At 32.1% G+C, this 27,074-nt stretch overlaps 1 protein-coding gene across 1 annotated transcript in view; it reads left to right on the forward strand.

The window, feature by feature from the left end:
- The window catches only part of par-6 (partitioning defective protein 6), a 48,161-nt gene extending 21,363 nt beyond the window's left edge, over positions 1 to 26,798 (forward strand). Inside the window, exons 3-5 of the mRNA XM_075380310.1 lie at positions 2,164 to 2,291; positions 8,547 to 8,813; positions 22,073 to 26,798. Of these exons, the coding sequence (XP_075236425.1) occupies positions 2,164 to 2,291; positions 8,547 to 8,813; positions 22,073 to 22,339 (662 nt within the window). The 3' untranslated portion in view covers positions 22,340 to 26,798. The remainder of the gene's footprint in view (positions 1 to 2,163; positions 2,292 to 8,546; positions 8,814 to 22,072) is intronic.
- Positions 26,799 to 27,074: the final 276 nt, after the last annotated feature.

Consider the following 27,074-nt stretch of genomic DNA (forward strand, 5'->3'; position numbering starts at 1 on the left):
TTTAATACTTTTTTAAAGATGAAATAGATTTAAAAACACTAGAATTAATCATTAATTTTCCTTCTGTTTCAAGATCAAAGGGGTCTAATTTTTAACTAATCTAGAAGTGAATTTGTGTCCTTAACATCAGCTAATGTATTTCTCTGAACATGATTTAAGGTGATTTAAAATTTATTAAACAGAGAGATTTGGTATTTAAATGTCATTAGAAAAAGATTTAAAATTTCAGAAATTTGAAAGTTAAATTTAAAAACACATATATTTTTTTATCAGTTCAACAAAGTTTAAATACAAACAACAGAACTTAACTGAAAGAATTGTATAATTTTGCTCATAAAGGTTGAATAAAAAACTGAGCTTGCTTAGTTTTGAATAAAAAACTAAGAAAAATTCTTATAGGTATTTCTCCTACTTTCACATCACAGTCTCTCCTAAACATGAGAAACCTAACTGAATATAAGAAACATTTAAAAACCTAATTGATTAATTCTATGAATTCAAATCAGTAATAAAAAATTATGAACTGGATTTATTTATTTAACATACAGCTTTTATTGTTGGGAAAATCTCAAAAAATATAGTTTTGTTTTACCATGGAGATTCAGTCCCTTTCCTGGAATCAAACCCGAGACCATCAGTTTAACAGTCAGTAATGACAGTTACTGAATCACCAAGGCAGTTATTTTTTGGGGAGATGGTGAATGATGTGCCTTTCTGAGTGGATTACTATCGAGTCAGTTTAATTTAAATTATTCACAATGGTGTGATATGAGTTACTTAAATACCTGTTAATTTAGAAGTTAAAGCTAATTATAATTTTTTTAAAGAATTCAGTGATACGCAGTAGTGAATTGGAAAAATTAAAAGCTTTTTTGTAGTTGATTATTGTGTGAGTGAATTAGTATATAGGTCATTGACAAATGGTTTAGAAGTTTGGTTTTAGGATTTTCTTATCATAATGTAAATTGTGATATGATGAAATTAAAAAAGAAAATAAACTGATAACAGGTATGTTTTTTTTGTTTTTTTTTAATTTACTTCTTACATAATAGTTAACACACATTTGGTGGTGTGACAAATAAGTTTTATAGTTCTGTAGTAATTATTGTATTTAATAGATGAACGTGTCTGTAATTTCAGTTATTTAACTTTACAAAATTCTTAATATTTACTGTATAATGCATTAAGAGTGATAAAACCAAATAATTTGTATTTAATGTTTACCAGGTTTTTCAGTCTTTTCTTTTTGTTTGAATTAAAAGCATGTCTTTAGCTTTACCAAAATATTTTTTTAAACTTTCCTTTGTACTACATCCTTTTGCTAGATGCTGACCATTGTCATTGTTTTTTGGTGTTTCATTTATTTGCATTCTGGTGCTAGGATTCAATTTGTATAATAGACTATTCCTTTACTTTAGCTTTTATGATTCTCTCTTAATGTTTTCTTCTTTTTATCCTTCGCAACTCTATGAATTCTGAATTCCTCCATTAATATTCTCTTATGAAATTGCCCTTTTTATTTCTTCACTTTTATATTAATCCTTTCATTATTGTTATACTGTCATCTATTTTAACTGATGAGTATCACCTTTTACTGAGGCATTTTCCTTCTGTTCCCATTTCAAGTACTTTCATCATATTCTTATCTCTTTCAGTTTCCACTTACCATACCTGTAAGTCGATGAACTGCAGATATAGAATTTCAGTAGCTGTTTTCTTTCTCAATTCATTTTTTAATCTTTATTCCTCTACATACATTTTTTTTTTGTTTTCTTATTGATTACAAATATTGTACATTGAAGTTAATGAATTCTTTTGCATGAGTACTGATGTTAGCTAAATGACAGGCCATATAACCTGTCATTTTCCTGACCTGCTTGGTATACATCAAGCATGTTATTATTGGCTTGTGCATTATCAATTGGACTTTCCGAGATACTGTTCAATGCAGTAAACTCTTTTATAAGTGCAGTTCAGTTATCTCGTAACTACTGTCTAATGCATTACCTAAACTCCTGTTATCTGAGTAAGTAGTTTCTAAAGTAAAAAAATTAATTATAAATATTGCTTAAATGAATTACATAAATACATTAATTTCAGATGAAACTGTGAAATTTCACTGTCTATTCTGTGTGAGTTTTTCTTTTGTTTTCTTTTTTATAGGGGAGAGTCTAGAAGAATTAAATGGATATGGTACATTTAAACCACGTAACCTTATATCTACAATTCTTGGTAGCACACCTGGAAAATCCAAAGGACTTTGTATTTCAAATCCTCATGATTTTAGACAGGTAATTTTATAATTTATGTTTTCATGAATTTTAGTAATTATTCTTACATTTTGAAGAATTAAAAGTAGATCAAGGTGATTTTTTTAATTATTTTTTTTTTTTAAGGAGGAGGTTTAATTTAATTTGATTCATATGATTTTTTTTTAAATTTCAATTTTATTTAGGTATTTTGTTTATAAAAAGTAAGTCTGTTCAGAATTACCCGTAAATAGATCACCTGTTTTCATTGAAACTTATACATTGATTCAACAAAATATATGGGTATAGAGATTGGCTCTGATTCAAGATAAGCTAAATAGCTGTTAAAGATTAGATGTATGCAATTTTGTACTGTCACCATATTATGTATGAAAGTGATTACATTTTCTTGCTCACTTGCTTGCGGGCCTGTAGGTTATCTTTTTTTTTTTTCAATATCCCTTCTCCCTCGGGTCGGTTATCCATTTAAGTATTCTCAACTTGGGGAAGTGCCCATTTACTCTAAGGAGGCCTTCCTGCCCACCGGCTAAATAGTCTTGATAGTTTCCCTGCCTCAAACCCCGCCATGAGGTACCAGGACGGTGATGCTGCCCCAGACCCCTGCAGCGAGACCGGGTCTCGGTCTTTATATTACCCAATAAACTGATCACATAACGCCTACTCCCAGTCATGACTTTCATAAGGAGACAATATACATGAATATCTTTGTACTACAATTACTGCCATAGTTTATTAGTACCCCATACGTCTTTCGATGTCGTCCTTCTCTTTTAAGACTAAAAAAGAGAACTTTTCAAATATACTCCAGTTTTTTTCAGAGCCCAATATGAAACTGATTAGATCCTCGGGTGTGAGATTTTGTATTCCCATCCGGAACCTAGATATTGTCCATTTGTGGCATTTAAAAATTGTATATTCAGCTGTGTCGTCGCTTTCACAAAACCCACAACGTGGGGAGCTCCTTTTGCCAAAACGAAATAGATATTGTTCAAAATTTCCATGTCCAGAAAGCATCTGAGATACATAGTAACTGACCTCGCCGTGTTTTCGATTGACCCACTGTCTAATGTCTGGTATCAGCTTTTTTGTCCACACAGACCCGTCGTGTTGACTCCATGTCCGCTGCCATGACTGCTTGACCACGTCAGAAGCATCTCATCGTTCCATGCCCTGGAATCGAAGCTATCGCTCCAATACTTGGAGTTCTATGGGCATTGGCTATGCCAGGACACATGCAGTTTCATAAGATATTGTATGGTAACCGGACATCACCCCAACCAAAGCATGTCTATGTAGACTCCTCATTCGTCTGGCATTTCTCTCTGTAAATACTGCTCTATACCAAACCGGCGCAGCATATAGTAAAGCCGAAGTACAAGCGGAGACTAAAACCTTGCGTTTGGACGAACATGGGGCTTCACGTCTATTCATTAACAATAAAATGGCCTTGAGTGTTTTTTCAGCAGTTTTGCATCTTTCAACCATGTGGGGACCAAAATTTAAAGACTTATCTATAATCAAGCCAAGATATTTAGTTTGTACTACCCTTCTCAATCTATGATCTCCAATTTTCAGTTTGAGGTCTCGTAGTTGTCTTCTGCCTGCGGTCATTAAATACTCACCCTTAATCAAAGATAACGTCAGTCCCTGTTCTGTTAGCCATTCACTGACCATTTCAAGTGCTCTATTCCCAGAGGTCTCAAGTTCTGACTCAGTCTTGGCGCTAACCATAATCGCTAAGTCGTCCACATATGCGACGACCTCGGCCCCGGCAGTTAATTGCAATCTGCAATCATAGAACCCCGTCGAAAGCAATAAGCCACAACAGTGGCCCCAGGACCGATCCTTGGGGAACTTCTCCATGAATTTGATAATCTAATGTTCCCTCCAGCGTATTTACCCTGGTCCGTCTGTCGGAAAGGTACTCAGCAATCTGTCTCCGAAGACCTTAACTAACACTTCTTCTACTGAGCGCTGTCGTAATTACATCCCATCTGACAGAACCGAAGCTATAAGATCCTGCAATACGAACGGCGTGACCTTCCTGCCATCCAACAACTTGCAGGCTACTCTATCCGCCACAATTTCCACTTGCCTTTTGGATAGTCTCAGCAGTGCCGGTATTCTCCTGTTCACTGATCGGCCATCGTCAAAAGATAATAACATAGCTGAATGATGACTTCCAGTTTCAGATTTAAGGAGACTCCAACAAAAAAGAGAAGAACTCTGTCTATCATCTACCAGTGTAAGATCCAACACTACACGATGTCCTCTCGCCTCATAAGTGAAGGTGCCGTCATTAAGGCAAATCAGTCCTGTAGCCATCATCATATCAACAAAAATCTGTCCCCTAGCGTTAGTATATGAACTACCAGTTATGGTGGATTTGCAATTAAAATCGCCCATTAGTATTGATCTTCCAGGTACCCGCTGAATAACTTGTTGTAAGTCAATAATGTATTGTTCAAAGTCACGGATAGTTATATTTGGACTGACATAACCAGCAATAAGAACAAATTCCGGAAGAGCAACCGCTAGGATCCCCTCACTTCTATGTAGTAGGTGCCAGCCAAAACGCCCGGAGATATCATTAATGGCAACCGCGTCAGCCCACCAGTCATTTCTTGCCGCTGTTCTCAGATTAGGCTCTGTGGTGACGATCAGATCGGCCTCGAGGTCTTTTGCAATCTCTCCCACGAAATCGTGTGATAGTATGCTCCTATTGGCATTTGATAAAATTATTCTAACCATTATTTAGGTAGGCAACACTGCACTCCTCCTGTGTGATGATCTGTGCCGTTGCAGTCTAGGCACTTTGTAGCCTCTTTGCAGTCTCTTATCACATGGCCTTTCTGACCACAATTGTAACAAAGGGTTGACCTATCTGGACCCTTACATACCGTACTCGTATGATCAGAGGCCCAACATCTTTGACACCTCACATTATCAGTCCTAATATAAGCCCGGCAGTGGACCCAGCCGACCTTAATTCTACTAGAAATTAATTTAGTTGCAGCCCTATGATAAGTTATTACTGTCGCATTTCAAGTATTTCCATATGCCTGCCGGAATGAGGTAATTCTGAAGGATTCAGTGACACCAATAACAGCCGTTATAGTCTCGCTTAATTCTTGCACTGTGGTGCCCTCTTCCATGTCTTTAACATGCACCACTGCGCGTCGGTCGCCCCTATTTCGAATATCAACTTGAAGGTCAGAAGCCCTGTGTCTCAATATTGCAGTAAACTGAGCCGCATCTTCAGCCCCTTTAATTCTGACTTCTAAGTCTTCATTTCTACCTTTACGAAGGGATAGGACTTCCCCTGCCTTTAAATATCTTGTCCTTTACGGTCCGGAGTAGGTCTGCATACGTCTTGCTCTGTGACCTGACAATCACCACTTTGCTGCCCTCCCTCCACAGGAGGCGTTGATCGCCGAACAGAAGCGGACCTAGAACGCATCCTACTCTCTTCAGTCTTTTTCGGCACTACCATCAATGCAGGCGTCTCATTAGCCCTGAACAAATAAATAATTATCTTCTTGACCATGACACCAAAAGGACCACCTGGCAGAACAAACGCCACATTAGGGGCCCTTAATAATATCTTTTTGACCGCGCCTAGTATACACCCAGCCGAAGCCCTGTCGCCATCTGTCGAGTTGTAAAAAACAGTATACTTATTGGTCTGAGTGTCGTATTCGTCGTCCATAATGACAGAAGTGTCTACAGCTATCGTTCCAGGCTTCTTGCTCTCTGCCGTTGTCCTTTTGGACTTAATGATATCAATAAATTGACAGGTATCTGTAACGCCCTCTGCAGGCAAGGTAATTAATTTGGCTTTGGACATTGTCCAGGCAGACCATCTCTTAGCGATCATATCCAGAAGTTCCTCATCAGTTAGTTCAAGACTTAATATGTCTTCCTGATCTGCACCTGGGGGCATATCAGTCTGTGTATATTGCGAACTGGTTTCTGGAGTAGTCGTAGCCCCCTGCAGATGTTTTAAAGCGGTGTATATTTCTCTTAATTCTTACATATAATTTAACATGTTTTATCCCAGATGTTGTTTGAAACGCATCATCGCTTGTCCTAGTTGAAGAGTAACCTCCTTTAAGTCACCAATATAGACTTCTTCTTCAGAGGAGGATTGTCTAATTCTTTTTTTTCCTTTGGGATCAGTCGGTTTCAGCGGCGGAAGGCCTGAGGATCCCTGTCAACTAGCAGTACTTTGTTCTGTTCTATCCGCCATGGATGATAAATAAACTCAACAACTATGTAGCAGTTGTGTTCTCCAAGTTATTCCCTTTAATTTGATACCCCACACGTGGGGTAGTCAAAAATAAGGGGGGGTCAACGGTCCCCCAAAATCGAAAAAAAATAGGGGGTCAATCAATCGGGAATGACCCAATTCGTTTAGATCCTGAACGGTTTTGATCCAGGACCAACAGGGTGGTAAAAAATATGGGGGGTCAAAACGGTCCCCAAAATAAAAAATAATAAGGGGGTCAATCGATAGGAAATGACCCAATTCGTATAGATCCTGAACGGTTTTGGTCTATGACCAACGGGTAACAAGATATGAATGTTTAAAGTTACCCCTATAAAAGTCTGTAAACACCTAGAAAATAATTCAGTAAACTTACTGTTGTTATTAGTGGAAAATTTTCCAAGTCCTTGTTTACGTTAAATACAGTGACGTCACTCTACTGTATTAACTTGCACGAAATGTCCACTATAAAAACCAGAAATAACTTGTCCGTTGTCTTATTTTCACAAAATTTTAAACACTTATTTGTATATCCATCCTCGATGTGAATTCAAAATTTCCGTTTAAAAAAAACAATAAACAAAAAAGTTTTTTTAAAAATTTAAAAACTTAGTAATCCGTTTACCAAAAATTCTATTTTTTCTTTAGACTTGTCCAGTAATCCAATCACAATGTTAAACAGCACTTTCCTGATAGATAAAGCCGAAAAAACCCGATCAAAAAGCAAAAAACAGCGGAGCGAAAATAGCACGTCTTAACAGTCTGAGTTCTCCCACTCAACTAAGATATCAAGATATTCAAGTCCTAGTAAAAGCAGTTACTTTTATACGGATTAGAATACTTGATCATGGATATCGGTGTTCTTTGATGGTTGGGTTTCAATTAACCACACACCTCAGGAATGGTCGACCTTTTTTTTTTTTTTCTTATATCCAGGTTGATATCTTAGTCAAATGTTAGGTTACAGCCCAGCCACCATATATATGCAGCATCTGTTCAGTTTGCATAAGTTCTTTTATTCAGTTTTGTTTTATTTAATGTTATATATGATGATTCAATATTCATTCATACAATTACAAGTACAGTGTTTGTAGTCTATTAAAAATAGATTATACAGGTTGAGCAACATAAAACTGAACCCATAACATAATTGCTGCAGAATGGGTAGTTTATGTTGGAATGAAATTTTATGAATGATACGGAAAAATTAAATAAGAAAAACATAAAACATAGTTTAAATATTGCATTTATTTACCTTATTGTTATAAAGATGTTCAAAATAACTACCCTGGACATTGATGGACTTTTGTGCTGGACTCTGAGATTGTTGTATTTATATTATATTCTTACATTGAGACACATTCCAGTGAGTAATCAGATTAGTCAGATGCCATTTATTCATATTGTAATGCATTTAAAATTTTGTTCATAGGAGAAACAGCATTAGTCAGTTGACTCATGTGGTTTCTTAAATAAACAAAAGTTTTGTGAACAGCTGATTTTTTTATTGGTGTAACAAAAAAGGTTATATAGTGTTTTTTCACCTTGCTGTTGAGGTTAATATTGTTTGATACAGATATTTTTATTGAATTTTTATTTCAAGGTTAATTAATTATGATTTCAAATGATAATGATGAAACTACAGTAATCTCGAAAAGGAAAAGACAAAAAAGAGTTCATAATGTAACTGTATAAAGCTAATGTAATAAAAAGAGCTTGTGTTATAGGTGAAGTTTATGTGGACTGGTAAAATTACTCAATCAAGGTTGCTCATTATACTAATAGAGAATATTATTACTTAGGTGAAAAATTAAAGAAGTGTCTAGAAACACAAAATTATATGAAAATGTTCAATGTAAGTGCCCATTTTTGCAGTTTTGATTTATATTTTACTCGTATGTTAGTTTTTCATATTCATTTTGATTGTTTTATTATTCTGTGTTTAATAGGTTTTAATGGAGAAGAATATTTAACTGTAATTAATTCTTTAAAAATCTGCTGTTATGTAGGTGTCAGCTATAATTGATGTAGATGTTGTTCCGGAGACATGCAGACGTGTTAGATTGCTAAAGCATGGTTCAGAACGTCCATTAGGGTTTTACATTCGTGATGGAACTAGTGTTCGAGTTACACCAAGTGGTTTGGAAAAAGTCCCTGGTATTTTTATTTCTCGATTAGTTCCGGGTGGTCTTGCTGAAAGTACTGGACTGTTAGCTGTTAATGATGAAGTTTTAGAAGTAAATGGAATTGAGGTAGCTGGAAAAACTTTAGATCAGGTATGTAAAGTGTTAAATTCATATTAACTTTATTAATGTTTGTTATGAAGGTGTTACAAAGTTTTTTATTATTAAATTTTAAATTGATATACAATCTTGAAATTGATTTTGTAAAATTCTGTTTTTCCTTTATATTACCATCAGCTTTTCTTTGTGTTCCCTTTTCTCAGAAAACCTTCTTTTTTTTCAGTTACTATTTACTGCATTTTTCTGTTTGGGAAATAATGTAATCAAAGAAATATTTTAAACAAAAATTTTAAAAGTCAATTAATTCTGATTTAGATTGTAAAGAGAAATATAAAGAATATCAGATTCAAATATTTGGAGGGTTAACTTGTGGTTTGTGATTTATATCATCATAAGGTAGTAGGATATTACCAAATGACCTTACAGTTGTGCTAATGGCTTTCAACTGCTTTCTATAACTTAATATTTCATAGTACACATCGAATACTGTTTAGCTACCATTACAGTGTTAGATGCCCATAGAAGTGCTTTAAATACCTCATAAATAAGATGTAATTAATAATAATAAATAATTTATAAAAACTATTAGACTCTATATTAACAAATACCAAGTAAAAATTCTTTCAATTCAAGATTTATACTTTTAGTTGGTATTTAATTAGGTTCTTTTATTTATAAAAAAAGAGAGTTGGATTCAAAATTAAAAAGCATAAAAGGAGCATTAAAAGGGAGCATAATTGTATCCCCTTCCACGTAAGGAGTATTTTGTTTTAAAAGGACATACACATTATATCTAAGTTTGTTAGTTAACATAAATTGATCGTAGAAAATAAAAAATGAGTCATACTCTGGGAAAATGAGAAAGTTTAATATTTTTTTTAATAATTTTTATTTTAACCAACTGATGAGCTCTTTTCTCTGATTTTGTAATTTTATTTTTAAATCTAATCGACATTTGTAATGTATGATTTAATTTATTATTATAAGTTCTGTATTATGTTATTGATTTTTATTATATTGCACATTGCTTAGAAGAATACGATGCTTGAAATGGTACTGGAAAAGATATAGGGATAGTTTTTTTATTATTGATTTTAATGGAATTTTATGGTTATCATAAACATTTCTAAGGGATTTTTTCCAAATAAAAAGTTTATTATAGTTTATGAATTCAAACTTGTAATCTCTCTAGCATGGTTTTCATAGAAGCCCTAGTTTTCCATCAAACCAGTTTATATGTTATTTATTCATACTTTGAATAGTTGTGTATTCTTTGCTGTGTGTTAAATGGTTTTTTGTTTGGTTGGATTGAACATAAAAGTTATGTGTTTATGGATATTATACTAGGTGTTTGTAGTTGGATCCATTTTGATATTTAAAAAAAAATATATGTGTATAATAATAATAATATTATCTTTTATGACCACATAGGATCACTTTAGTCAGTCCATAATCCAAGTCTCTTCGATGGGACTGTTTAGGTCTTGCGGTCCTCCCAGTACTTTTTCATATGTTTCGATCTTTGTGACCTTTCTAGTGTTGGAGACGTTTGTGTTGCGAGGTTTCCTCATGAGTGTTTGTGTTTTTGATTTTCTTGTTTAATTTTATCTTATCCGTGGTGCGTGTAAGGCCAATTTCCTTCAGATCCTCTCGTTTGAGGCCAATTTTATTTGCAATGTTTTGAGGTTCTAATATCTGTGATTTAGCTTTGTCGATGTCGTTTGCTAGCAGTGCCAAGTTGTCAGCTGAAAAAACCAAGACAGTTTGTTTTGATTTTTTGGTCTATTTTTACTTTTGGGAGGTATTTTTTGAGTCATAACCTCATTTGCATTTCTAGAGTGCAGTTGAATAATAGCAGTGATAGCCCATCACCTTGGTGCAATCCTGTTTTGATCTCAAAAGTTCTGAGCTCACCTCTGAATTTGTTTGTGAGGGTCAGTTTTATCATGTTTATTAATTGATATGTATTCTGAGGTGTCATAGAATTTTTAGTAGGGATTCTCTGTAAATGCAGTCATAAGCTTTCTTCTTGAAATCTATAAATGTTCACCATGTCTCTGTTTCTTTTCCTGTTGTAATCAATTATTAGCTAGAGACTCATAATCTAGTCTGGACAGCCCCTCCAGGGTCTGAAGCCTCCCTGGTATTCTCCTAGTTCTTTCTCGAGTTGTGGACCGATCCTGTTGAGGCTGATTCTTAAAAGAATTTGTATGTTGTGTCTAGGAGTGAGATTCTCCTGTAATTCTTATTGTCTGTTTTGTCTGCTTTTTAGTATAGCGGCTGAATGAGGGCTGTCGTCCAGTGTTCTGGTAGTTCTTTGATCCAGATGTTGTCAAGCTGTTGATGAAGGGCAATTTTTGCAGATCTTTCTTCATATTTCCAAATCTCTAAAAGTCTGATCTCCTGCTGCTTTGTAATTCTTCATCTTGCCCGGTGCTTGGCAGACTTCTCTTATTGTAGGAGGGTTGATGTTTTCTAGTGGCGTTGTTATGGGATTTTGGTATTGAACTTTAGGAATTCTGTTCTTCGCATTTTAGCAGTTGGTTTAAATATTTAGCTAGAATTTCCACATTATCTTTATTGTTATGGGCCAAATTACAATTTTCATTCTGTATTAGTAGTATTGGGGATTTATGTTTTTGGAGCTGATTTTCTAAAATGTTGTAGTCTCTAGACTTTGTTTTAGTGAATTCTTCTTCTATTGGCTTCAGTGTTTCTTTATGGTATTGCCTTTTTTTTCTCCTTAGGATTCAGTTGGTTTCTTTTCTTTGTTTTACTTGATCCTGGAAGGATGGTCTCTGATTTTTGGATTGGGTGAAATGGTCATGCTTGCCTTTTTTCCACTGTTTCATCATATTTACTGTTCCACCATTGATGTTTTTTACGGGATCTTATTGGGACTAATTCTTCTGCAATTTGTTTAAGATTATTGACTATATTTTCAAGTTTATTTGTGATTGTTATTTTTTTTTAATTGCTTTTTGGTAATTTTCATTCTTGATTAGTTGGGCAGGGTCCATTTTTCTTTTAGTTTTAGAGGTTTGGTTTTGTTGGTTTCTTTGGGGAGAAATGTAATTTTAATTTTTACTACATATGGATCTGAATCTGTGTCTACTACACTGAGGATTTTTACATTTTAGAAACACCCTTGTGAGGGTGTTTGTCCATGAAGACATGGTCTAGTTGGCATTCTCCTTTAGTGTAGTCGGGATGTTTCCAGGTTTTGAGTTTTTAAGTTTCTCTTGAAGTATGTGGATTTCGAGATTAGGTTGTGGTTTCTGCAGAGATCGTCAAGCCTCTGTCTATTTTTGTTTGTTTTCTTTTGGGTGGGCCATTTTCTGATGATGTCATAGTATCTTTTTTTTCTGCATAGTTGAGCATTGAATTCTCCAATTAATTGTTTAACATGGTTTTTGGGGATGTTATTTATAGTCAGGTCATCTAGATTCCAAAACTTTTCTGTTTCTGAATGGTCTTTTGGAGAGTTATCTTTATTATTAGTGGGTGTATGGGTGTTTATTATAGTGTAGATTTTATTAGATGCTGCTAGGGTGTGTTGAGATTCTTGTGGATTGTGACTTGAATTCTTGTATGAAGTTTATTATTTTGAGGCTGACTTAAAACCTATTCCAAACTGTGAGACATTTTTCATCACTTCTTCCCAGGTATACCTTTGTAAAGTCTATATCCTTGGGATTCCATGGCATCCTGGTTATTGTTTCTTATTTCCTGCAGATCCATGATGAGAATTTTGTGTTGGTCCATTAGACTAGTTATTACTTCTAGTTTACTAGTCTGCATGAGCGAGTTTACATTGTGTGGAAATTCAGCTGATTTACTTTGGTTTGATTTTGAACTTTTTATTTTTCTTGTTTGTGTGTGTAATGTTGAGGCATTTCAATACTTCCAGGTGTATGTTATCTTCTGAGTGGCAGCCCTCTGTATCCAAATCCATCGTGCCTTCTCTGAACTCTGGTGTTGCTTAGTTCAGCCGGTGGAATATTTCTTATAAGACTTTCATAGTTGATTGTCAAGGATTCTTTTATAGCTCTTGTAAAATATTTTTAATGTTTCACAGTACTAGCAACATTCATAGTAGTTTATAATCACTAAATTATAAGCAGACACCCTTTTTGTCCCAAAAAGCAGTAACAAGCTTCTTTTCTGAATACTACAGTGTAGGAGATGAATCCTGACATTGTATTTACTGCTGCTTTGTCTCGATGTTTGAATAAGAAATCCATGTTTCATTTTTAATAAGAATGTGATCAGACAATTCATAACCTTCACTTCTCCATAATGTCAGAAAAATTCATGTGCTGCAGTGAGATGTTTTCCTTTGCGTATTTGTTAACATCTTTGACACCCATCTGGACACAATTTTTTATAGCCCAAGTTTACAGTCTAAACTTCGTAAAATACAGATCAGGAAACATGACAGATGATTGTGACATCTCAAGTGCCAGTTTTCTCAAATTTTTACATAACTTTTTCATTCAAAGTATCGGTTATCAGATATGGCTGGCCTGCTACATTCATCATGAACATTTGTTCTGCACCACTGTCTTACTTTAGCATTACACTTAATATTTGGACCGTAAACAAAAATTTGTCAGTGAATTTCAGCCACAGAATTGTTTTTTGCCATCAAAAATTGGATTACTTCTTGTACTATACACTTGATGTACCTTACTTTAAAAACATACCTCATATGTGTGGAATGAGGTATATTTATCTTAACAGTAAATTTGATTAATCCAGTGATTATGCATAACTACCAGTTAATTTGATTAATCACCTGTAATGTATATAATTTGTATATTTAATGTTAATTAAACAAGGTTAGTGAACAAAGGTTATGTTTGGTTAGGTTATGTTGATATGACTCACCGGAGGATTGATCTAGTGGTGAACACGTCTTCGCAAATCAGCTGATTTCAAAATCAAGAGTTCCAACATTCCAATCCTAGTAAAGGCAGTTACTTTTATACAGATTTGAATACTAGATTGTAGATGCCAGTATTCTTTGGTGGTTGGATTTCAATTAACCACACTTGTCAGAAATGGTCGACCTGAGGCTGTACAAGACTACCTTCCCTTACACTCATATATATCATCCTCATTCATCCTCTGAAGTAATACTTGACAGTGATTCCCCAAGGCTTAAACAGGAAAAAAAAAGAATATGTTGATACTACGTGCAATTCATCAGTACACAGAATCAACGTAATCTAACCAAACATAACCTATGCTTGCTTTGCTCGCTAACCTCGACTAATTAACAGTAATGTTTTGATTATTTAAATAATAAATTTAATAGTTACTGTTTATAGTCGAGTTGTTATTTTAATGTGCAAATATATTAATAAGGAGAATATGTAAAATAACCAGTATATTTAATAAATGGCTAAATGTTTCTAAATTCTGCAACATTGGAAGCGATTAATCAAATTTACTGTAAGATATACATGGATCTTTATATATATATATATATATATATAGTTAAAGATATAAATACAATTTTTACTCTATAAATAGGACTAGCCTATATCTTTTTTATTATTAATGAAACATTTTTAAACTGTATATTTCAACCTTCATTTAAATCAGAGATTCCCAAACTTATTTTTCTCATAGACTACTTTCAAAATTTTGCTGGTTCCAGAGGACCCCCTGCAGCTACATTTCTACCATATTTCCAGTCGACGGAAAATGTGAAGATTAGATCTAACTATGAAAATTTGCGTTACGGCTGAGTTCCACTAACTAACAGCTTCCGAAAAAAAAGTGAATTGATTGGTTAATTTTTGATTGACTGTGCTGTGAGTGGATGTCAAAAAAGTAAAGTTGGCCGATCAAAAAAAATGCTTCCATCCAACTTTACATTTTTGACATCTACTCACAGCACAAAAAAGCAATCAATTCTCACTTATTTTATTTAGAAAACTTCCCATTCAGAGTGGTAAAAAGCAAAAGAAAAATAGTATATTTTTTTGTGTTGCATTTATTCAAATATGTAATCATTACACTATTAATTATTATTATCATATTGCAATGTAATATAATAAAATTGTCGTAATATAATTAAAATTAAACATTTATAACGTAATGTAACTTCTACAATGACAATCACATAATAGTTACAATTTTAATGGGAGGGATGTACTAGATGGATTGACAGCAAATTATCAATATTTGGCTTCAGTTTTGTTAGGAATAAGCGCAAATCTCCCTGTTCTGTGATATTGAATCTGCTCCTTTTTTTTGATAAAAGATTTGTAATGACACTAAAACTTTTTTCGACAAGATATGACGAGGGAAACGCTATCAAAAGCTTTCTCGCAATTCCCTACAGTCCAGGATATTTTTCTGGTATTTCTGCCTGCAGCCAAAATGTTTGATACCCTCTTTTAAATTTCACCTTCAGCTCCTCATTAGTGCTAAGCTCGAGTAGCTCCTCTTGTAATATCACATTCTCCACTTCCGTTTCATCAAATGGATTTATGATCCATGGTGGTATTTCCATCGTCAGAATATCTTCAAATCTGATTTTGAAGTTATCATGCAGGGCAATTAAATGTTGAACGTATGTCTGAATATCCTCATCAAGGCATTCTACCTGTGACAAGTTTGAAAACTGGGAAAATATGCTCCGACTAATATTTTGCTTCATAAATTTCAATTTTCCAAGAAAAGCTGAAATTACACCCTTTGTTTTTATTAAATTGAGACTGTCTCCTTGTAATTTAGTTAAAGTTAATGTCATTAAATTTTTTGAACAAATCTGTCAAATACGCGATGTCAGCTTTCAAAGTGATTAGGTTTTCTTTTAAATCTGAATGTTTACCTTTCAGAAACTCTAAAACTGATTCAAAAAGTGAGTAAAATCTTGTTAAACATGCACCTTTCGACAACCAGCATACTTCAGTATGTAAGAGCAATCGTTGGAAGTTTTCATCATTTTCATCGCACAATTGGGCAAATAAACGCGTATTCAATGCATTGCTTCTTATCTTGTTAACAGCATTAATTACAAGTTGAAGCGATTGGTGCAATCCATCACTCAAATTTTTCGCTACTAGGTGTTGTTGGTGGATGACACAGTGAATTGCGGTTACCTCTGTTATAATTCTTTTAAGATGGCTTATAAACCCACGATATCGCCCGACCATGGCAGGAGCTCCATCTGTTGCCACCGAAATGACGTTTGTGAACGGAATTGATTTTTCGTTAAAAAAATCACTCAGGACATTAAATATTGATTCACCTTTAGTGTCCGTCTCCAAAGTTTTCGCGAATAGTAGCTCTTCATGAATTTCTTCGTCCATAACAAATCGAACATATGCCAATAATAATGCTTCATTACCAGGTAAAGTTGACTTGTCCAGTTGAATAGAAAAATGAGTTGTTTGCAGATAATTACACAAGAAACTTTCAATATCAGAGCTCATTTCATCAATACGTCTTTGTACAGTGTTGTTACTCAAAGGAATTCTTTTGAGTATGTCAAATGGAGATTTGTGCAGAACAGTTTTTAAAACCTCTTCAACAGCGGGTAAAATTAACTGTTCTCCAATGGCGTGCGGTTTTCCAGATTTTGCTATAAGTTATGAAATATATTGTACGATGCCCGCAAGCCATCATCGTTACTTTCAGACGTTGAAGCGAACATACTGTGCACGGTAGGTCTCTTTTCATATTTTTCCTTCAATGTTTGAAAATATTTCAAATCTTTACCTATTTTATCAGGATTCTTCTTAGATGATCTTCGAGCTTCGATGGTTTCATAGAGTCATTGCTCAAACTTTTGCTGCACAAAAGGCATATAGGCAATCGCTTGTCTGCCTTTGATGGAAGAAATCCAAATTTTAAATAATCAACACTGTACAGTCGACATTTCTTCTTAGATTCAGCCATGTTTCGTTTCAGTTACCTACCGGTAAATAAAAAAAAAACTTTGTTTTAGTAATCTCAAGGTGGTCTTACTTAACAGGATATGACTATTTTAACAGAATAGGATTAATTAAGTACCAGCGGCAAACTAATTCTAATTATTAAAAGCAATAAATCTGTAAGATCCATAATAAAGTTTTATGAAAATGGCTGAACCGATTTTAATGTGATGTAAAACATTTTTTCATTAATTATATTTTGATATATTTCTGTAAATTCTATAGAAAATACTTTTAAATAACCAATATTTTGATATTGCGATTTTAATCATTTATTTATTACTTTGATGCACGTTACGAGTATGTAAAGACAGGTACAATTTATGAAAATATACAACGTGTTACAGAATAAGGGTTACAACCGGGAAATGGTATGTTCAAGATCAGTTTTTAAGTCGATTCCAATAGTTTTTTTATATATCTGAAAAAAAATTTAGACCAAAAATTAATAAATCCTTAAACGGAAGAGATTTCTTTTAGAAATAAGCCTCGCCTTTTGTACCTACGTATTTTTTTGTAATTTGTGCATTTTTTGTTTACTGACGTGTACAATAAATTGTCAAATAAATAAATAAACAATAAATAAAATAAAAGTAAGTATAACAAAAAAGCAGGTAAGTACTTACTACTTTTTCCGATACTGGCAAACGCTAACATCTATTTACTTTTCTTTTCGAAATTCTGGAAACAAATGAGTAACGTTTATCCTTGGCAATTGTATTTATATTAGTGAAGAATCAAACAAGTTTATGCAAGATTGCTAGCACACACACCACAAGTCATATTTCGTCTCTTTGCACGTCTGAACAAGCGTTGCGGATGGCGGCGCTTTGCAAGTCTCGACACGTTCATTGTACTGAATATGGAATATGCAAGTTTTTACAATTAACCGCAGCTTAGCTTCTCAAAACATTATCTGCCTAGATTGATAGGCAAAGTCAAGCCAACATTTTAGTTCTTCACTATCGAAACTAGATGAATTTTCGTGGACCCCCGCTTATGAATTGTGAACCCCCATTTTTTTGTCACTCCAACGTAGACCCCCGTCGAGTCTCCTGTGGACCCCTGGGGGTCCACCTGGACCACTTTGGGAATCAATGATTTAAATTTATCAATGAAAAATGAATCTTTATCTGATTTGGTACTATATTAAGTTTAGCTGTATCAGTTATCCTTCATATTCAGAGATAATTGGATTAACAGTGAAACATCAAAAATAAACTAAAAGCTGAATTAAAAGGTTATTGCTATTCAATTGAGTATTATTAGATAACATGTTAAAGCATATTATCACAGCAGTACTACAGTTACTTGAATTAGCTGATTAACTTTGAAATCCAGCTGCCACATGTAATGCAATACTCTTTTTCTTAAATTTGAATTGTAAGTGTCAATGTTATATTTTTCTCTTGGTTGTATATAAATTTTATTTTATTTATTCATTTAAGTACGATTGTAATTATTTTAAAAAGTTCTAAATGAATAATGTAAAAAAGTAATAAAATTTTACCCTCTGGCTGATTTTATCGAGATGTGACACTCCCTACCTCTGTAACTTCCCACGACCTTGGATGTTTTAAAAATTTTAATAGGTTCATGCGTCATATGTAGAAATTATTGTACGAAATTTCAAGTTTCTGCATCAATTCATTTCTGAGATATTAAGTGAAATATAGGCCAACACACAGGCGCATACATGCATGTGCATACACACACTACTGAATCTCGACATGCTCCTTTGAATCAAAAAATGATGGGCAGCATTTTTTACGCTTTTATTTATTCTACAATAATCAGTAAAATAAAAAAGGACAGCTAACCAAACTGTGAATGTAGTTACTAAAAAAAAAACCCACCAGGTTAGAGTTCAGTAGTGGTGAACTCATCATTGCAAACCAGCAGATTCAAAGTCTACAGTTCTAAGGTTCAAATCCTAGTAAAGGCAATTACTATTTTATGGATTTGAGTACTAGACATGGATACCAGTGTTCTTTGGTGGTTGGGTTTCAATTAACCACACGTCTCAGGAATGGTCGACCTGAGACTGTACAAGACTACACTTCACTTACATTCATACATATCACCCTCATTCATCCTTTGAATTAATACCTTATGGTGGTTCTGAAGGCTAAACAGAAAAAAGAGAGTGTTAGTAAAAAAGTGTAATTTTACCCATATTAGGCTTTAATTCATCTTATTCAAGAGACTGGGTAAAATAGACTTGTGTGCCTATATAGGGTGACTGTCTTGTTTTAAATCAACTGTCTTATAGGGTGACTGTCTTTGTTTGTAAGCAGTATAAAGTTTGGTTTTAAATCTATTAATTAAATATTTTTAAAAAATAGTAAATTACATTATTTTATAGTTATAGAGTTACTAAATTATACTTTTAGCTTCTTTCAAATACACTGTTTTGAAATGCTATAAAATGTTTGGATTTTATCCATTCCTGATGGAACACAAAATCACCAACATACCGGTAGTGACACAGTACGCAACAAAAAACATTAAAATAGCCTATATTATAACTTTATAAATTATATAAAACTTAATATTCTATAAAAATATTATAACAATGGAAAGTTCAAGATATGTTGTTTTACATATGAAGTTGTGCAAATTTTTTTAAGAAAGGCTTTAAAGATTGTTGCACAGAAGCTATAGAGCAACTAAATTTATAGACATTAACAAAAAAAATAGAAATTATATTACTGATTTATGTTGTTAAACAATCATGTATTTATGAAATACATATATATTACATAAATGCAACAATATTACTGGTAATGAGTACTACACTCATTAGTCACAATTAAATTTGATTAAACTGATTTATTAAAAGTATTCTCAGCAATATCGGGTGATCCATAGGAATCATCTTACTAAGGCTTCAGTCATTGGGATTTTATTTAGGCTCACCATATTTTTTTGGGTCCAACCCAGGACGTATTATTGAAATTACTTAAAAGTTTACTGAAACATTAAACTTTATTTATTCAGTTGTATTTTTCACTAGACATGATTGGTTTTTCAGAAATGGCTTATTTGTTTTAATTACATCATAAAATTTACAGGAAAATTCTGAATTAATTTTAACATTTAGCAGATGTTTAACAGTAGATACTGAAAATCTATTCCTTTCTGCAGACCAAATGTTCCCCATAATCGAAAAAACTCAACTGGAATAGATGTCCCAGGCAAAGACATCGCAAATTCAACCATTTTAGAAATATTGCAACATGAAATATTAGAACTTGAACCACAACCTACCCTTTGGTTTTGAATTACCTGATTCAACGATGTACTTTCATCAAATAGGTCATCAGTATTTATGGAATCTTTTATATTTCATTGACAACTTGTGTACCCCCTTCTAAATCAGACCAGGCAATTTCAGTTCATAAATTTATTCACTAAAACTTACTTACTTACTTTTATCAAAACTGGTTCTCCACAACACAAAGGTATTGGATACTAGAATTATAAAAACGCTTGAAAAGAATTTTCTTCCTGAACATCATTATTTTCTTCTAGAATGCATTGAAATTCTTTAGCAGAAGATGATATAAATTTATGGGCTTTTCTTTGCTGAAGTTGACAAATTAATCCAGAATATGTCTGAAATGCTTCCGTTGCTAGAATTAGCTTCCCATTTCAAAACTACATTGTTAAATAACCCTATAGTGCCATATAAAAATTTCATAAACAATTCACTTATTAGATTTTCAAAAAAATCAAATAATAATCTTGAGCATTTGTCACAAGATAGAAGTATGATTTTTAGGCCTTCAAAAATGGAAAGAATTCTTCTTATTGTAGGTAACAAACTAAGGAACCCTGTGCTGCCCTATAAGATAATACTTTTTTATAATCTATTTCCACAAATTCACAGAATTCTTTAAGTTTCAGTACTCTTATTGTATATATGTGAAAATATTTATACATTTTTGTAACAATAACTTCTGTGTGCAGCATATGATTCTCTAATCATATGCTGTTTGCACTGAATTGTATACAATGTGGGTTGAACAACCAATTCCTAAAATAGGTCTATCTAAATCACTTTGAACTTTTCTGAACATATTTTCATTCCCTTTTCTCGTCGCACTATCAAAATTACTGTTAGTGTTATCAGCAGTATAACAAACCAAATTTTCTTAAAGTTAGTATTTTTTCAAAACCGAGTCAAAATTTGAGCAGTTTCACCTGACACTTCATCAAAATTTAAAAAATTAATTTGAATTTCCTCTTTCAAACTGAAATATCTCACAACAATCAGAAAAGTTTTACTTCACTTCTGTTTTAGCTATCCATCGTTATTGTTACATAATTAATGTTTTCCAAAAAACGCAACACATAAAATATAAATGGCAAAATATTGTTGACAATAATTGCCTTGATTTTGGTTCTAGCATTTGAAAATTTTGGGTCATATAATTTTTAACCAGATTAGATGTGCAGTCTAATGTTTTGAAACTAAGTTTGTGTCTAGCAGTGTGGTATGAAAATGTAGGTTCTTCAGCAGCATACCCCAGATCACTGTTATTGTTATTCCCATCTTTGGCACTAAAAAAATCTCTTATGTTTGCTGAAGCAGTAGCATAATAGCACTCTTATGTTTAGCTGTTTTCACGTGGTCTTTAATATCACCCTTTCCTTTATGTACAACAGAAAGTTTTCCAGTACATAGTGTGCAATAAACACGTTATTGTTACTGACATTACACAATTTCAAAAATTTGTATTCCTGTTGCAGATTAACATTAAACACACATTTTCTTTTGCCCATTGCCAAATGATGGAAATAAAACCAAATAGAGATAAAATGATCAAAAACGTGTAGACTAATTACTTCACACTCACAAAAACAACATGAACACATACATTGCCTCTGTGTGTTAACAAATGACAAAGCAAAAAGTTGTGGCGAGACTGGTTGACACGCCTCTGTCAAAATCAACATCAGCACTTGCTCCAAGGTTGACTGAGAGATGCACGGCTGAAAGAGAATGTTTAAAATCACAATGTCGAACATATAGGTCTAAAATTAAAAAAATCTTCGGCAGTCATAAAATTCTCAAACCCTGGACATTTTTTTTGCAACCCTGGGAGCACTAAAAAACCAGGACTGTCCAGGCTAATTCTGGATGTGTGGTAAGCCTAATTTTATTCTAAGTTTTGCTTTAGCTTTCAAGACAGTAACTCTTTCAAGAAGATGTTCTAGGTGTTTAAACTAAAAGTTGTAAGGACGTAATTTATTGTATTACCTACATTTGAAAAGATTAGATGTTTGGATAGCATATTTTTGAAGTTATCATATGTGTTATTTATTTATTTATAGGTAACTGATATGATGGTGGCTAATAGTTGGAATCTTATAATTACTGTTAAACCAGCCAATCAAAGGACTGTTGCACCAAGACGTGGTTCTTTCTCACGTAATTCACAATTATCATCTGGTTCGGCACAATCTGTGGCCACAACAACTGGTTCTGATGATGATGCATATGACAGAGATGAAGTCGTTGACCTCACTGCTACTCTAACTGATCCGTCCAATTCAGAAAAGGATAATAAATCAAGAGAGGAGAGTATTCTTCACCTATAGTATATTTTATAAAATAGTCTTCCATTTTATTAATTCATACATACTCATTTATGTATACAGACATTTATCAACAATAAATTAGTCTTTATTTTATAGTTACACCTTATAATATTTCTTTGAATTTGTGATTTTTATTTTAATTGCCTGACAAGAAAGAATGTTTTATTGAAGTTGTTTAATGTTAGTTGGTGGCTGATGTGTATATTTTATAACCTAGTAAATGGCATTTATTATTTTTTGTGAGTTCTCGGAATGGTAGTGTTTATGACTAGAGTGCCTGTAGTTATTTTAGTTAATACATTTGTGTGCTGTGGCCAGATATATAAATTCATATATTTTTATTTCTTGTAGAGCTTTTAATATTAGCATAAGTTAATAAAACTTTTTTTCAAAACAAGCATTTAGATACAAGTAGTAATTTTATTTTGCTGCTTCCATTTGAATTATTCCTCGTTTACATTATTAGTAATTTTGTACTGTATTTTTTTTATTATTTCTGACTGCTGAAATTTAAAAAAATAATTTTTAGAACTTTTTATTATTTTATTGACTATTTTATGAAAGTTTATTAATCCATAATTGTTATTTTGATTTATATCAGGGTTGTCCAGGTATTAAAGGGTGTTAGAGAATTTTAAAAAACTAACTGAAAGTTTCTTGTAATTTTGGTTAATACATGGAGATATAAAGTTAATTTTCAACTTACTAAACTTTTACTCTTTCCATATTATCTGATGAGATTTTCTGTGTTTATAGATATCTGGCTAAATTTTATTTTGGAATATTTTTAGTATATCCCTCACATTGTTTCAAATTGCTTATTCTGTTGATGTTTGATAATAGAATTTCCCATCGCTTTTGATTGGTACTGTTTGTCAGAATATTGCTGCACAGTATCTACTTGTAATGCCAAGCTAAATTCAAAAGTTTCTCTTGGGACAAAAAGGGAGACAGTAAGATGTTAGTCTGTAATGATCTAATCTAGTTGATTGCATACAGCGCACTCAAAACAATATTTTCTGGATGATCCGCTTATCTTGAGATTTATCATTAATTATTAATATTTGCAGTTTATTAGTATTATATCTATTATATAAGTTCATTATACTGTTTCTTTGTTTCACATTGTACTGATTTAGCATTATATATTTAAATTAGGTCTTCTTAGTCATTTACTAGATATTAAATAAATTATTCTTTGATCAGCCACTGTGAAGGAGTTCATGGTATTGCAGAAATAGTCATTGTTATGTTATTTTACATTCCATAAATCGTTCCTTTTATTATTTTATTGCAACTTTAAAATGTTTTTAAAGATATTAAGTTAATTAACTATCTTTGGGCATAGTAACAACTATATGTATTTATTTATCTATCTACCTTATTTAATTGTTTGCTTTAAACTGTACTTAGATTTTACAGATGGGATATTTTTCCAGGATAACCCTGTAAACTTTTTAGTTTAAATGGTTTAAACAAATTGCTTGTTTCATAAAAAATTGCATGTGCATGTAAATGTACACACACCATCCATTTGTAATATGAAGTATTTTTTTATAAAAAGGAGTGTATTACAGTGATAGTAATTATGTACTTAATATATTTATTCAAGATATTTCTCTTTAAACATGCATGTTGTTCCATAGAGGTGCATGTATATATATATATATATATATATATATATCAAAGATGAAAGTATAGAAACTGTTTACCACCAAGAGTACAGAATTCGATAATGCTTCTTACCTTATGCTTATTATTTTTTCTAATAGCGCTTTCAAGGTTTTCTCTCATCATCATTAAACCTTTTCTTACAAATCACACATTAAATTCAAACTATTAAAATTATGACAAAAATATGTAGTCATAAATACTTTAAAAAAATTTATTATTATTATGTTTGATATATTATGATTTGGAGGAAACGGTATAACTGATGATGAGGGAAAACCTTGAAAGCTATATTTGAAAAAAATAATAAGCATAAGGTAAGAAGCATTATCAAATTCTGTACTCTTGGTGGTAAATGGTTTTTATACTTTTGTCTTTGAGATATTAGTACAGAGGGGAATATGGAAAATACAATAACAAAAGAATTGTTTTTTCTAAGTTAATATATATATATATATTATTATTATTATTATTTTTTATTCTTTTTTCTAAACTCGATCCTTTCGGGAATCATATTCCTCTGTACTATACAAATTATATTAATCTGATCAACCCAAGTACAGAATTAGTAAAATAAAATAAAATTGGATGACGCCTACCTTATTCCATAATACAAGAAGAGCACTTTTGCAAATACCTCGCATTATCAGTTGCTCTATAATTTTTAAAATCTTTTGTTGCAAATTATACATTAAAATTAAAATTGTTCATTGCATGTATAATTTGCAACTAAAGATTTGAAAAATTATAGAGCAGGTGATGATGTGAGGTAGTTGCAAAAGCGCTCTTGCTTGGATTATAAAATGAGGCAGGTGTCAACCTATTTTATTTTATTTTATTAATTCTCTTTTTGGGTTGGTCAGATTAATATAATAGAATATATATATATATATATTTGCATTGTGTAAATGATACAGAAGAGAAAATGTATTGAAATGTTCTGATTGCACAGATTTCATTAATTTTGAACTCCCAAGTAATCGGAATATACATGTTATGGTTAAAAATAATTTTATAAAAATCAGATATGAAGACAGTATACCAGTTGATACAAAACTTGTTCCTTTTTTGAATGAAACTAGTATGATTTACCTTGATTTACATTAACTGTTCGTAATATTTATGTTCAGACTGTCTTCTCATGTCACTGACATATCGTGGGTAATGAGGAGCAATGAGATTTTACGTAGTGAAATTTTTTATTTAAAAGCAATGTAATTGTTCATTATGGTTCTTCAAATGTGGCAGGTTCCATAGTGTATGCTTATCTTTCACAACACCCCAAAATTAAAAGGTAATATGTATGAGGTATAGTGATCTCATTGGTGTTTCTATGGAGCCCTGTTCAGTCGCTTTGTCATCAAAGTATTCATTAATGTAGTTGTACACTGTAAATACAATGATGGAATACAATTGTGCTGGAAGTAAAAATGATCAAAATTCATTTTAACTGGAGTAGCATATGTCACCAATATTTCCTAATACTTTTCTTTTTCTGCTATACCCTACAAAACCACAGTCCTTCCATTTTTTGGCAGGATATTCCACCCCAAGGTTAATCTAATTGAGTTTAGAGAAAAATGTTTTTTGAATACTAGAAAGCACAATGATGCCTGATACCTGACCAGATAATTGAGAGGTTGCTTCGAAATTTCAAAATTTATTTAAAATTATTTTTTCTTCTTGTTCAATGTAATTTAACATGAATTCAAAAAACTGCAGTTTACAGTGAGGCTCATCTATGAAATGACATTAAGAATATTAAAATTTTTCTTTGATCTGAATGTATTTTAAGTGAAACAGCTAGATTTTCTTGGTATGTATAAATGATTGCCTGTAAAACATTAGTTGATTTTTCTTACTTTTAATTACAATTTTCAGCCTTCTTGTTCTTGAACTTGTTCCATACCAAATCATACTCTTCAGTTGTCTTCCTTAACTTTTAGATTGGCTTACAAATTAATGGAATTGAATGAAAGTAATGTTCATCCATTGCATTAAAACCACTCAAGGACCAAATTACCAGTAATACTAATATGATTAAACTAATAGCGGTAAAAGCAAGGTTCCAATTCTCTCATTTAATTGGATAACAACTTTTACATCATTTGCTTTATACTGAGAATTATAAAATTTTTCTTTACAAATCTGTTAAATATTTGTAATATATGCATAATCAAATGTTTCTTACAAAAATATAAGGCCTAGAACTGACATTTCAGTATTCTGATAAAAAACTAATTTATTAGTACACACACGTTTTATGAAAGATGGTGACTTATTATCAAAACTGCTGTAATAGAGCATAAACTGTTAAATATAAGTTCTTGTATTAGTGGAAGTAGAAGTGGCAATGATTAGATATGGCAAGTCTTTTCTTTATACACTCCTTTTAATGTGATTTCATTTTCTCAACAGTCTGGTATACATTTTTTCATACAGGGTTATACTGTATTTTAATTTCTGTCTATTCTATTTTAATGTCTTTTACTTCATTTTATAGCATTTGTTTTTAACTTAATATAAATTTAAAAAAATTTAAAGCCCAAACCATGTACTGAAACATCATGTTAACATTTACGGCCTTGTTACTTAGTCATATAATGAATATTGATTTTTATATTTTATCAGTTCATGTATACTAAAACATTAAATTACAGCTACTGCCTTAATTATTATTGTAAATATATGAATTAATTTTGGCATGAAAATATTTACTTAAAATATTTTTAACTGTGATTTAAGTGCTTATTTCTTTATTTTTAATTAAAGTGCTTCTTCTTTTAACAATTAATTATTAAAATAAAAATATATATTGTAAATAAATGTTATTTTTCTTATTATATTATTGTTATTATATATTTATATTTATATATACTGTATTTATATTTTTAAACTCTATGTTGTTATTATGCTATGCTTGGAGGTTAAGATTATGATATATATATATATGTATACACTAAATAATATTCTGAAGTTGTTACATTCCAATTTATACTGAAGAGTTGTAATTTGGCCTTAATATTTAAAAAGTAATAAGTGTTATTATTTTTTAATTCTTATT

This window comes from Lycorma delicatula, chromosome 1 (genome assembly GCF_047948215.1).
Source record: "Lycorma delicatula isolate Av1 chromosome 1, ASM4794821v1, whole genome shotgun sequence".
NCBI lineage: Eukaryota > Metazoa > Arthropoda > Insecta > Hemiptera > Fulgoridae > Lycorma > Lycorma delicatula.